The sequence below is a fragment of the Sebastes fasciatus genome, chromosome 9, assembly GCF_043250625.1.
Source record: "Sebastes fasciatus isolate fSebFas1 chromosome 9, fSebFas1.pri, whole genome shotgun sequence".
Classification (NCBI taxonomy): domain Eukaryota; kingdom Metazoa; phylum Chordata; class Actinopteri; order Perciformes; family Sebastidae; genus Sebastes; species Sebastes fasciatus.
Genome location: NC_133803.1, coordinates 5,704,439 through 5,716,927, shown reverse-complemented (window position 1 = coordinate 5,716,927; position 12,489 = coordinate 5,704,439). Strand labels below are relative to the sequence as shown.

Below are 12,489 nucleotides of genomic sequence, written 5' to 3'. Positions count from 1 at the left end.
TTCATGTTTTGAATTATCTTTATTAAGTAAACTCTACACTTTTAGTATTGCTTTTATCTTTTTTTTATTCTTTTCACTCTAAATTAGAACCTTTTGCAATCAGCACATATAGAACTTTTCAATCAAGCTACACTTTTTTGAGGAATACAAAAATATCACAGTACATTTTCTACTAAGTCACCTTCACCTGTGAGGTCCAGAGCCAATCAGAGAGGCGTGTTCAGAACCACAGCGAGCTGCCTGGACAAGAGATGGAACGTCAACATGTCTGAAAGTAACAGCACCATGTCTATGAGCTAACCACACTGAAGACCAGAGGGGGGCACTCAAAAAACACTTGTGTGTGATTTGATTTCTATCAGGTCTGGGTGAGTGTTTGGACTTTGTGTGTGCATTACACTGCCCAGCAAAGCAGGGCGTTTCCCAGAGCCAAACCACGGCTGTGTCTCATTTCAGGGGCCACTGTGTTAGAGTGGAGGTCTCTGAAGGAGTGAACTTCGGAGGTGAACCGGTGAGCTGTAGCTGTACTGTCCCCGCTGCGAGACAGTCTGCAGAGGAGTCATTGTAGCTGTGACAAGTGAGCGACACACGGTGAATTTTGGGATACTAAAGACCTCAAGGAGCCTCCAAATTCCAGCAGCTGATTAAATACACTATTCAGTTTTGAAGTGTGAACTTTGAAGAAGATAGCCAAAGAAAATGATACACAGCCACTGTTAGCCCTGTACGGGACCGTACAAACTAGTCAAATCAAACCGTACTCTTTGAAAACACTTACAAATTAGCACAAATATCTGGACGTGTCTAGAAGGTAACCCACATGTTGCAAAACTCTTGGTTGCTTGGTTGGTTGGTTGAGGTTAGGCATTGACCTTGAACGGTTAAAGGTTTTCTATATGATATCCAGAAACAACAACTATTGTCTATGTAAAGATATAGAGGAGTAATGTCTACCTGAGCAGAGAGTGAAGTGTTACTCTCTCTGTGTGTGTTGTAATCTGAGTTTCTCTGTGCTTTGTTGACATGTTCGTGCATGTGAGAGCGCCCCACTGGCTAGCTCGCGGCCGCAGCTCTGCACGGCTGTCGTACGGCGGTTACAGCCGATGACGCCGTCAGACGTGGAACAGTAGCGCCCACCCTCCAGCCCACCCCCTCCAGCCCCCCCCCTCCAGGTAAACACTGTTAGCTCTGCTTCCTTTGTTTTCACTGTTAGAGCTGTCGGCATGTTGAGAGCCGTGCGGAGGCAATAGAAATGCCCCCAATCTTGCATTTAGCACCTTTAAGGTTAGGATAGGTCGTCGGGCAGCGAGTCTTGTGAGAGTTTTCACACATTTTGGCAACTTGTGGGCTACCTTTTAGACACGACCCAAATCTCATCTTTGGGTCACTTGTTAAAGTTTGTTTCCGGGTGTGGCCCGGAGTGGTTTCAAACGACCAATCGTAGTTGTAGCGGGGGGGCTTTGCTGAGCTCATTAGGTGCACCAGAATGAGGCAAAGAGGACACTGCACCTGAAAATGAACCCGACAAGCTCCACAAAGAAGAGATTTACAGAACGTGTTATCAGCAATGTTTTCAAACTTTGTTTCGGTTTTACAAGAAGGAGAACTTTGAAAGACAAAGGAGGACGACTAACTGATTAGTTTGGCAAATTGTACATCTGTTCAACTTCATTACTTCCAACATAGAGCAGTGTACAGAGGCTTCCCTGAACTTTTTTAAACGGGAAGCATCTGGGGGTTGTCTGTGCATCTGAACCAGTCAGTGATTTGGATGCCGAAAAGAAGGGCTGGGTATGGTATCTCAGTACTTTATGAGTACACACGGATTAGTGTTTGTAAAACTGGTGGCCGTGAATGCTTGGTTTCTTGTCATATAATCACATTCTTTTGATCACTTGATTGTTTACTGCATTTTATTTTAGCTGGAATTTTGTACAGGTGTTGTATTAAGACTACAGACTGAATTTGACAAAGTAAATATCAAGAAATCTTTTTGGGGAAAAACAGATTTATATTTAAGCCTTAAAGAGCTCTGAAAAAAAAAAATCAATTTGTTTAAATTGATACCCAGCCCTACTGAAGTCCTAACTAAAGACTGATCCAGATGTTGTAACTGGTTTGACATTGAGTAAGCCCTTGCTGACTCTGCGTGGCCCAGCGGTGGTTAGGTAGCCTCTGCTTTTGGTCTGGAGCTGTTCTCATGTCACTCCTCAGGCAGGCTGAAATGTAAATATGGATCCCACACAACAACAACAACAACAACAGCACCTTTAACATTCTCTCATTCTCTCCCGTTTCCTCTCTGCATAAACATCATATTCTATACAAAGTATCAAAAAAGATTAAACAAAATACTGAAAAATCCTCACCCGTACTCACAATATAATTTCTCATATTAAACCTTTTTTTTTTTTTTTTTCTTTGCAAATCTTCCTTTTTTTTCTCCCACACTGCAAAGATTCAGATCCATAGTGACAAGCTTTTGGTGAATGAGGCCTCACAGCAACTACCACTCTGGACAGGAATGTTGCAGCATGAAAATGAGCCACACAACAGTGGTTTCATTCAAAACAAAACTAAACAAAAATATCGGGAGGATGGAGGGCGAGAGAGATCCCCGTCAATGTCTTCAGTTTTAGGGGAAATGGAAGAGACAAGTAAGATGAAGAAAGGAAGGAGTACACTTTAATTCCACAGTTACACAAACATGAACCATGATAAAATGGGAGTGAGGAGTCAGTCAACGACGGAGGAGAGCGGGAAGGTGACCCGGCTCCTCCTCTGAGCTCTGGGTGGACAAACACACATAAAAAGTCTCTGCGGGTCGGGGGGGCGTGGGAGCTGATTGTACTGCCTGTGTGCTGTGTTTGTTGAGTCCACGTAGCAGAGAGCAGGGTCCCTGACAGAACCAGACAGCATGAATGTTGCCTGCTCGGTGCGGTGGCAGTAGCAATGCTGGAGGCTGAGTGGGCGCCGGATGGGACTCCTCGAGCCCGGGGGAACCAGGCCCCGGCCCCAGCCCGCTCTCCCCCGTGAGCGTGCTGCTCAGGGGGAGAAGGTCGCCATCTCCAGAGAGATGCGCTGCCACAGCTCCTTGGTCTGCTTGCCTCTCTTCAGGTTCTGCAGCACGTCGTTGAACTGCATCATACCCACTGGAGTCAGGCAGAAAGCACCGCGAGCGCTGCGGATGATGTTGACGAAGTCGTCGTAGTCGGCAGGCGTCAGGTGGATGAGCCGGTGGTGGATATACTGCAGAGAGAGAGGGAGGGGAGGTTTGATTCTACAGGCAGCCTGGATGGACATGAACAATTCAGCAATCAAGGAGCACTCAGATGGAGTCACTAAAGAGCCGTTATACAACGGAGAATGGATCCAAACATGGAGGCCCATTCGTCCCAATGAGAGCTGTTCACTCAGCCCAGAACCTGCACAGCTTACTCCCACTTCCTCATGAACCTCCTAACTGTACTGTGGCGTGTTCCTTTAAGTGGACTAAAAATTTTTCGGTGGTCACATGCTTCTGAATCGCTGCCCACATCTATGATGTTTTCATGGATTCTAACAGGTCTGATGTGCTCGTTGTTTGTAATCGGGTTAAGATGTAGATGTCGTCTCTTTTCCAGAGCAAGAAAAATGGAAACGAGTGCAGATGTTTACGGCTGCGCAGATTGTTATCAGTTGACTTAACAGACATAACAATTCCTATATCCACATATTTTCTTCAGTCAATGGAACAAACTTGAAGTTAATTTGCTTCTCAAGAAAATTAGTTGCAGGGACGATTCATAAGTTACTGCTAAAAGGTCTGATCAGACCAACTGCTGTATAAACCAGGATTATCCGTTTACTGATACGTGTGGGCTGATTCTGCTGCAGATCAAACTGCACCGGTGTCTGTCCATCTAGCCCTTTATGAAAGCAACTATGACTGCGTCGTACCTGCAGGTAGGCCTGTTGGCAGCGCTGGACGAGCTGGTGGAAAGCAGGCGTTCGGAGGTGGGCGTGGATGTGGGCTGGGTTCAGCCTCTGCAGAGCCTCCATGATGATCTCCTGCAGCACGAACGGACTGAGGACACCTTTTGCTGCTCCGACACAGAACTGGTACACGTAGTTCACTCCTGACGGGAGGGACAGGCGGAGAGGAGACAGAAAAGGAAGCAGGATTGGACATTTAGATGAGGGGAAAAGAGGAAGAGGAGACAGTTTCTAAAGTGTATTTTGTGTGTGTCAATTCAGATTTAAACTGAACTTAAAGCAATCTTCTGAAGTGTCAAATAAAACAGTCGTAGTATGAAGACAGCTCGTGTACATACATTCAGTGTGTGGCAATATTGCTTATTTACACATGTTCAGTCAATCAAGAACATTCCGCCGTTTGGCCATGGAAAGACTCCCGGTCGCCTCGTCTGTACGTTTAAGATCACCGTCCTGATTTAACTGTCCTGAAGCTGCTATTGGTTTGTATAAAAAAGGGCAATCAGTCCTACACTGTTCATCCAATAGAGATGTGAACACCATCAAACACCCTTACAGCTGAGCGTCTAAATGTTACCCGTTTCATTTCCAAGCCGATGTGTTCTGGAGTACGGAGTCAACGCAATGGAATTCTTTCTGTATGATCTGACTGTATGTGAGCTTTGCTGTGTGGTCATTCATTCAATGGAGGTGGCCGTCTCTGCTATAAACAGCTGCTGTCTCCACTATTAAAATGTTACTTTCTCCACCTTCTGCGATGATAATGAGTGTCCAGTCCACAGTTCGTTATTGTGATACTGATGGTCATTTAAACCCTTCTTTTGTTCATTGTCACTGTAGTTAGTCTGCTTACTACCTACAGCAGGCAGAGACTTTCTAGCCGTGTTACTGGTTTGTGTGCTTCCAGCCATGCTCAAGTATGTACCGGATGCCTCAACAATCCATAAACCAGTCGACTAACCAATACATTCCTGCTTCAGCCACTCAAATCATCCTCACCTAGCCTGGAAGCCAGTCCCAGCAGCCATTTGACGTCCTCAGTGTAAGGTGGGCTCCTGGAGAAGTTGTTCGGGTGGTCATTGTGAGCTCTCCTGCCCAGCATCTCCAACGCCAGCATGCCTTCACACAGGAGGACAATATATTTCAGTTAACCTATATCTATACAATATGCATTACATCGGTGAGAGTAAAATACAGTTAACTCCTCACCAACTCTGTAGGCAGAATGCAGGTAGTGCAGGCCCTGTTGGCTGATTGGCTGGCTGTGCTGCTCGTCCTCTACCGGGAAAGGCGTGCTGATCAACGCAACGGGCTGGGTGGAGAGGGTGGGCAGAGCAGTCGCCTGTATGGCCTGGATGGTGGGGCCCGCGTGGACACTGCCTACTGTAAAAATATGACAGGCACAACTTACAGGAAGCCATCCCATTGTACCGTAAGGCTTACCGACGTACGATAAGGTAGAACATACACACACAGACACACACAGACAGTGTAGTCCTGACCTGCTACAGTAGTGCTGAGCGGCAGGCCGGTCTCAGCGTGGTAGGGATGGACGGCGATCTGAGTCATGGACGGTACGGGGACACCGGGGAAGGTCACAGCCGTGGCTGCCATAGGTGGCTGGGGGCCAGTGGCCACTGAAAACGGGTACTGGGCACCGATGAATGCTGGGTGCATTCCCTGAGGAGGCAGGCACACACTTAACTACAATGAGAAATGAAAGTGTGAGAATTTTCGTGAAGTACAAACAACCGACATGTATTTGACAACAGTAGCAGATATACAGTACAGATTTGTCAGTGTGCGTCTCAGTGATGCTTTCACACCTAACCCGGTCGGTTCTCCCGGCTGGTGTGAAAGCTGCCGTCAATTAAACACACTTCCAAGTGGACTCTGGTTCTGTTCGGGTAACAAACGGACCACAGGATTTTCTGATAGCAAATATGTGATTTTTAGCACGATTTCAAAAGCTAAACTACTAATAAATCCATCTGCTGATGGTGAAATGTGTTCAGGAAGCGATCTTATTGATCTGTATTTAAGGCCATGTATAGAAGCACGTCAGCGTGGGCATTTTCCCACATTAAGAGGTCAAAAGCAGTTAAAACTGCTGTGCTTGTATCCGACTCTTACGGAGGATGGAACCTGCCAAAATCAAAAATGAATAAATAAATAACTCAGTAAATAAATAAATATGCCATTAAATGTAGGATACCCAGTAAAAAGACATCATCTAAGTTATGAAATTGTTCGGCAGGTTTCAAATACATTTCTGAAATTTCAATTGTTTTCACCGTCAATTAATCTGCTGCTTATTTTCTCAATTCATCGGTTAATCATTCAGCCTATAAAATGTCAGAAAACAGTTGAAATCATAACAATGATTGAGCAATGAACAGACAATTTCACTGCCTGTTTTGTTCGACCGACGGTCTCAAACCTAAAGATACTCACTTTACTTTTTTACACGTCTGAGTAAAACCAGCAAATACACACAACTGATGAGCCTTTCTGCTTGAAAAATGACTATGTGATGAGTTGTTCGAAACCTGAAATAGCCTGTTAATGTTCTGTTGATTGATTAATTGATTAATTAACTAACTAATGATTTCAGGTCTAATGTCTGTGAGGTAAGAAACTCAGTCAACTAGCATTTAACAACTTTTCCACCTCAGCTAAGCAGCATCCAACATTTTACACTGTTTGTTCTTTTTGCTCATTTCTATGGTTTCCAAACAGGTTTTCTTATGCACAAATTGTGCACAGAAACCGGAGGATGGAACAGTACTAGAGTTGATTGAAATATGAGTTGATCGGCAAAAAAATTAATTGTCAAATTTAAAAAAACAAAAAACAATGAATCCTTTCAGTACTTAAAAGGTATAATATGCAACATTTTCCTAAAAGACAATGTATAGACTGGTACAAAATTAAGCCCAGTGGTAGTATGACGAGTAGTTCGGACCTGTGGATATGCAGCCCCAGCAACAGGGAAGACGGTGGGTCGGGGGACATGCTGCAGAGGGTGTCCCAGGTACTGTGGGGTGCAGACGGTGGGGAGATGGGCCTGAATGGTGGTGTAAGGGTGGAGACCTGGGCCGTGGGCGTGAGCCATGGCCTGCCCGGGCATGGCGTGGGACTGATAGATGGTAGAGCCCACGGAGATGACCGGTACGACGGTCGCCGCGGTGACCGAGGCCGTGACCGTCGCCATCCCGGCGGACTCCATGTTGGATCCGGCGTCCAGGACGATGCAGCTGGTCTCCTGGGCTCTCCTACCCGAGCCCCCGTTGGCCCCGCAGCGCCGGGAGGTCTCATGCGGCTGGCTTGAGCCCCCACCCACCGACTGCTCATACAGCCAGTACCACTGGTGAGCCACCTCGAACAGGACCTCAGGGTACACGCCTCCACCCTTGGCTGCTTCCTCTACTGCCATGCAGGCCTTCTCCAGCATCACATTATCCTGCAGGGAGTCGGGGGAGGACAGGGACAGAGCGGAAGGGACATGTATGATGATCATTTACTTTACTTACTATAATAAATCATTAACTGTCTTCTTTATCAGCAGGTTTCAGAGAACTTCAATTGATTTTAAGAGCACCTCAATAACTACAATAAATGATCAATTAATCAATTAATTCTGAAATTAGAAAAAGATTCCGGTTCTGTGATTCAAGCTCCGAGCTAATCATTTATTGTGAAGTGTAAACCCGCTCCCACAGTATACCTGCTCTTTGCACTGCACGAGGGCTCTCTGGATTTCGTTAGGATTGAGGGCGTGAGCGTGAGGCAGACAGCTCAGGGCCAGCTCCGCTGCCGCCCGCACCATGTTGGGGTCCCTGGCCCGTGATGCTCGGTCAGCGAGGGATGCCACCTCCGGAGGGGTGAGGTGACCGTCCCAGCACTCCACCAAGATGTTGAGGGCAGCGCTGCCGATCTCCATGGCCTGGCCTGAGAAGAGAGAGAGAGAGAGAGAGAGAGGATAAAGTATGTATGTGGGCAGAAAGGAAAAAGGGTGGAGGCAGGACAGCAAAGAAAGACATGTTTGTGTCTAGCACCCCCCGCCTCACCAGTGATCCAGGACACATGGGAGGAGTAGGTCCTCGACAGCCAGTTGGGCGAGACGAAGTTGTGGAGGCCAAGAGCGTACAGGCCGATCTCGAAGGCACACAGATGCAGGTTTCTGTGGGGCCCCTGGTGGCCCCCGCTGGCTGAGGGCTGGGTGAAAATGGAGGTGGAGGAGTTTCCTCCGGCTTTGATCAGCACCGTCTTGGCCAGCTCAAAGTAAAAATGGGCCGCTGCCTCCGACGGCTGGTTGGGCACGTGGGGGGCGTGGCATTCTGGACGTCGCCCTTTATACCTGAACACAAGAGAAATACACCACGTGGGAATTAGAATTCATTGTAGTTGTTCACAATATAGACACAAAAAATATGTAGTGTAAATCAGGAATGCCTGCTCAACAAAGCAGACTGACCTCTCCAGACTCCCAACCTAGCTTTACCTCATCTCTGACCAGTGTTTTTTATTGTTTGACCTGCTTATCGTAGGCCTCTTTGTGTTTGGTTTTTCTGTTGCCCTCTTCTTTTTTATGTTATCTGAATACTTTGGTTGGTAAAAAATGTAGTTTTCTCATAATTTGCTCTCGCTTTAAATGTCCGGTAAATAACTGGACGTCAAATTCAACAATTTACTGAAAGCATAAGAGCAGTGGAAAGCCAATCTGAAGGGAACTAAAACTATTTCCATCATATGGCAGCCGTTATATCACTCGCCAGACGACAAGACTACCTACAAACCAAGGAAATTAGGGAGCTCATTGTTGGCCCCTGCTCGTATCTCAGCACATCGCTGAACATATTAGTCACTTTCTCTTTGATAATCTATGTTTAATGTCTTTCACTGTGAACTGATGTGATAATTCTGAACATGTCGTCTGGACTGTTTACACCTGATAGCATTTGTTCTGTGATTAAACCGTTCCAGAAATATTAATTACAGACATTTATTAGAAGGACATATGATTAATAATTATAATTCAGATCAGTTTGGTAGTTTCACTAAGGTCAGGCTTTAAGGGGAGACACTAAGGCAAATGAACATAAACATTTTGAAGTAATACATAAAACTTTCTCAGATGATTTATTTACATTAAGAAAATTATAATTTGTATTATAAGTTTTCTGCAATGTATGTTTAAATAATGAGACATTATCTTATTACCTCCGCCAAGGCTGAAGGCCTAGGAAAGAGGTTATGTTTTCACCGGCGTTGGTTTGTTTGTTTGTCTGTTAGAAGGATTACTCTAAAAGTCCGCGATGGATTTGAATGACATTTTTTAGAGGGATAGGCTGTGGCACAATGAACAATCCATTCGATTTTGGTGGCGATCCGGATCATGATCCGGATTCAGGAATATTTTTAAGAATAGGTGAAGACGACTGTAGATTCAGCGTATTTTCACATTAAACTCTGAAATTACAGTCGAGTTCGACCAAAGCACACTTGGTGATTGTTGGAAAGAGTAACGACGACGGTTCAGGTGAGTTTTATTTTGTTTCTGTCCAGTTTGAATGAAGTGTTTTACGATGCTCCGCTACGTACAGCTGATCTCGACATAAACAAAAATACACGTGGATTATGGCGCAAGCTGAACGGTCTCCATTCTGGGGGACGGAGGTCTGCACTCTCCGAGGGCCATTCTAGTTAAATATGTGCTAATCTGCATAGATTTCAGGAGCAGGAATCTGAACACTGGATAAAGCCGGGTTCACAATTCTTGTTTCATTTTGTCAACACGTTACAGTCAAAGGTTTTTACAGAGGGGATTTTGGATATCTCTATATGACTCCATAAATCAGAAAATACTGTCAACAGCCATAACAAAAATCCATTTTAGGAATAAAATATTATATAGTAGATATAGGTATAGATAGGAATGAAACCAGAAAGTCTGGTTCATGTTGGTGCTACTGAAGAGAGAGAAAAACAGCCTTTGAAAGATATGGATTGTAATACGTTTTGTAAGACACGACAGTTGATTACTGACATCAAGGCAATTATTTATTGCATTTCAAGTTTTCTCAAATGTTATGTTTAAATATGCAAATGAGGCATGATCTAATGCTAACGTTTGGATGAATTTAGGAGAAATCTACAGACACAAATAGACAAAGTGCAGTAAAATAAACACCTAAATGTGTATTTTTGGATGTTTTCTTTCCACTAGTCTGAAAGAAGACCTGGTATGGAAGCAAAACAGCCCAAAATCTCAAAATTGATTAGTGCATGTACAATGTTTTTGCCTGTAGTGTCTCCCCTTAAGCAACGAACATCCCTTTTATTGAGTTGGATTTGCGTTGTGCGTTACGGCGTTGTAGCGTAGTGATGCCATGGCTGACGTGCGCCTCCTTAAAATAAAATGGGACTACACATTGGGGCTACAGCAGCTAGAGATATATCACTTGGACACCACAAGAGCTGAGACTGTTCGGGCTGCTTGTGTTTTCTCCTTCAAATTTCTGATGCTGGAGGAAGAAAACATTTAAGGAAGCTGAAGAGAGGCTCAGTCAGATTTTCTTTTTCAGTTAACACATCTAACAAATACATTTCTTCTCAGAGCCAACCCGCCTCTCTTATCACAGTGAATGAAAGAAGTGATGAGACAAGGAGAAATAGAAGTTACCTGGATGGGACTCCAGTTCTATTAGTAGTTTCATAGCCCATCGCTCTGTATCACAAAGTCAATGAAAGAATGTTAACACAGTTACTGTGGGGAATATGGCCGGATCATGTACGAAAGATTTGTGTGTTGTTTTTAGTGTTCACATTGAACTAGATATAAAAAGGTATGTACAGCGGGACAGCTGTTATAAAGCCAGCTTTAGCCTCCTTTATAAAATACCACAGGGAGTTAACTGTCAACTGATGAGGAATCAGTCACAAGTAGACTTCTGTTAACGTGCAGCCTTGAGTTTTTGAACCCAGCTGGTGTGCTGATGCGATCCGATGAGGAGGAAGTCTGTGGCCCTGTTCAGACCTGGTATTAACATGCGTACTCAGTGATCCGACAGCTCTAAGTACAGGTGTGAACGCACTCGAGACGCATTGAGATCGGATTTTTCTGACCACATTCAGAGGTGGTCTGGGCCACATATGACCACATTCTTTTAGCAGTGTGCACGGGAATGCGTCCTGGGCCACATTAAGGACCGCCTACTCATCTGATGTCCAGCTGGGATCCGCGGGGTCACCGCGCCCCTCAGGTGAATAAACAGGCAGACACGAGCGCTTGTCGGCATGGAAACGGCCTCTGTGCTCTACTGTATCCTGTCGGTACAACTGTATTTTATACAAATATATCTTGTTTATAGGCTACATATCTACAGAATATCAGACTAGGCACGCAAAGTGCATTATTATCATACTGTCGGAGATGTGTCGGTGTTTTTCTTCCGCTGCTTTGCACGGTGCTGACACCCGACCACCCGCCCGCCTGTTCTCTGTCCTCCCCGGCTCTCTGGAGCGCTGTACCCCGCTGTTGTCTGGCAAAGGCAGCGGTGCTGGCGGCGCGGAGGTCCCCGGGGACCGCCGGTACAATAACCTTTTATTTTGATGTTAATACAATGTACCAGAATTAACAAATATGTAGGATAAACACAACTGACATTCCTGTAATATTACGTCACAACGTCTGCTGTATTAGCCGTGTGTTTACTGCGTGTTTATTTGCATATAGAGCGGGAGAAGTGGGATTTGATCACAAGTGGCCACTGGAGACGCACGTGGAGACGCATTCTAATGCCAGGTGTTCACACCTGTACTTAAAGCTGTCCACTTGTGATCCGATCACTGAGGACGCATGTTAATACCAGGTCTGAACAGGGCCTGTTGTTTACCTGCTGGTGTCGGTGCTCTTGGCCCTGGCCCCGCCCCCTGCCCTGCGGGAGCCGCTGGAGGAGGAGGAGCCCAGCGAATCGGACGATGAACTGCTGATGCTGTCGCTGTCCTGGCCTCGCCCCCAAGACGTCGCTGCCCAGCCGCCCCGGATCGGCCGGCGGCTGAGGGTGGGGGAGCTGTCCGAGGTCGTCTCCGGAGCGCTGCTGTCGATACTCGCCATGCCTGTCCAGACAAACACGTTCACATCACTATCACTGTATGTGTGGTTGGTGCATTCTTTATATGGAGCTGTTTCAGAGATACCACAAGGCTAAAACTCACAGCACTGCCTGTCTGATCATGTGGATATAAGTGAGGTTGATTCTCTGACAGCGTTAAGTCTGTAACATTATTGAGTTTACCGGTGTGTTTCTTCTTTTGCCGGACAGGCGAGCCCCAGCAGCGTTGGTTGTATCCACAGCGCGCCCCGAGCGTCAGCCGACTGGGCACCGTGGCCTCCTGCTTAAATGGAGCCGTTTCATTCTGCTGGTCACCTGATGAAGGAGGCCCATCGGACACTGCAAGGACACAAAATGCACAGAGGTCTATCTCTATCAACTGTGTTACCATAGCAGG

General features: G+C 45.9%; 1 protein-coding gene across 4 annotated transcripts in view; it reads right to left on the bottom strand.

Annotated features, from left to right (window-relative positions):
• Positions 1–12,489, bottom strand: part of zswim8 (zinc finger, SWIM-type containing 8) — a 35,853-nt gene continuing 23,364 nt past the window's right edge. The window contains exons 17-27 of one of the 4 annotated variants that reach the window (XM_074645548.1): positions 12,276–12,431; positions 11,874–12,096; positions 10,661–10,705; positions 8,046–8,335; positions 7,703–7,926; positions 6,941–7,438; positions 5,478–5,655; positions 5,185–5,358; positions 4,975–5,094; positions 3,940–4,118; positions 1–3,249 (exon numbers count right to left, since the gene is read on the bottom strand). In XM_074645548.1, the coding sequence (XP_074501649.1) occupies positions 3,046–3,249; positions 3,940–4,118; positions 4,975–5,094; positions 5,185–5,358; positions 5,478–5,655; positions 6,941–7,438; positions 7,703–7,926; positions 8,046–8,335; positions 10,661–10,705; positions 11,874–12,096; positions 12,276–12,431 (2,291 nt within the window). In that variant the 3' untranslated portion in view covers positions 1–3,045. Of the gene's footprint in view, positions 3,250–3,939; positions 4,119–4,974; positions 5,095–5,184; positions 5,359–5,477; positions 5,680–6,940; positions 7,439–7,702; positions 7,927–8,045; positions 8,336–10,660; positions 10,706–11,873; positions 12,097–12,275; positions 12,432–12,489 lie in introns of all 4 variants that reach the window. The other 3 variants (XM_074645547.1, XM_074645549.1, XM_074645550.1) reach the window with 3 other exon arrangements.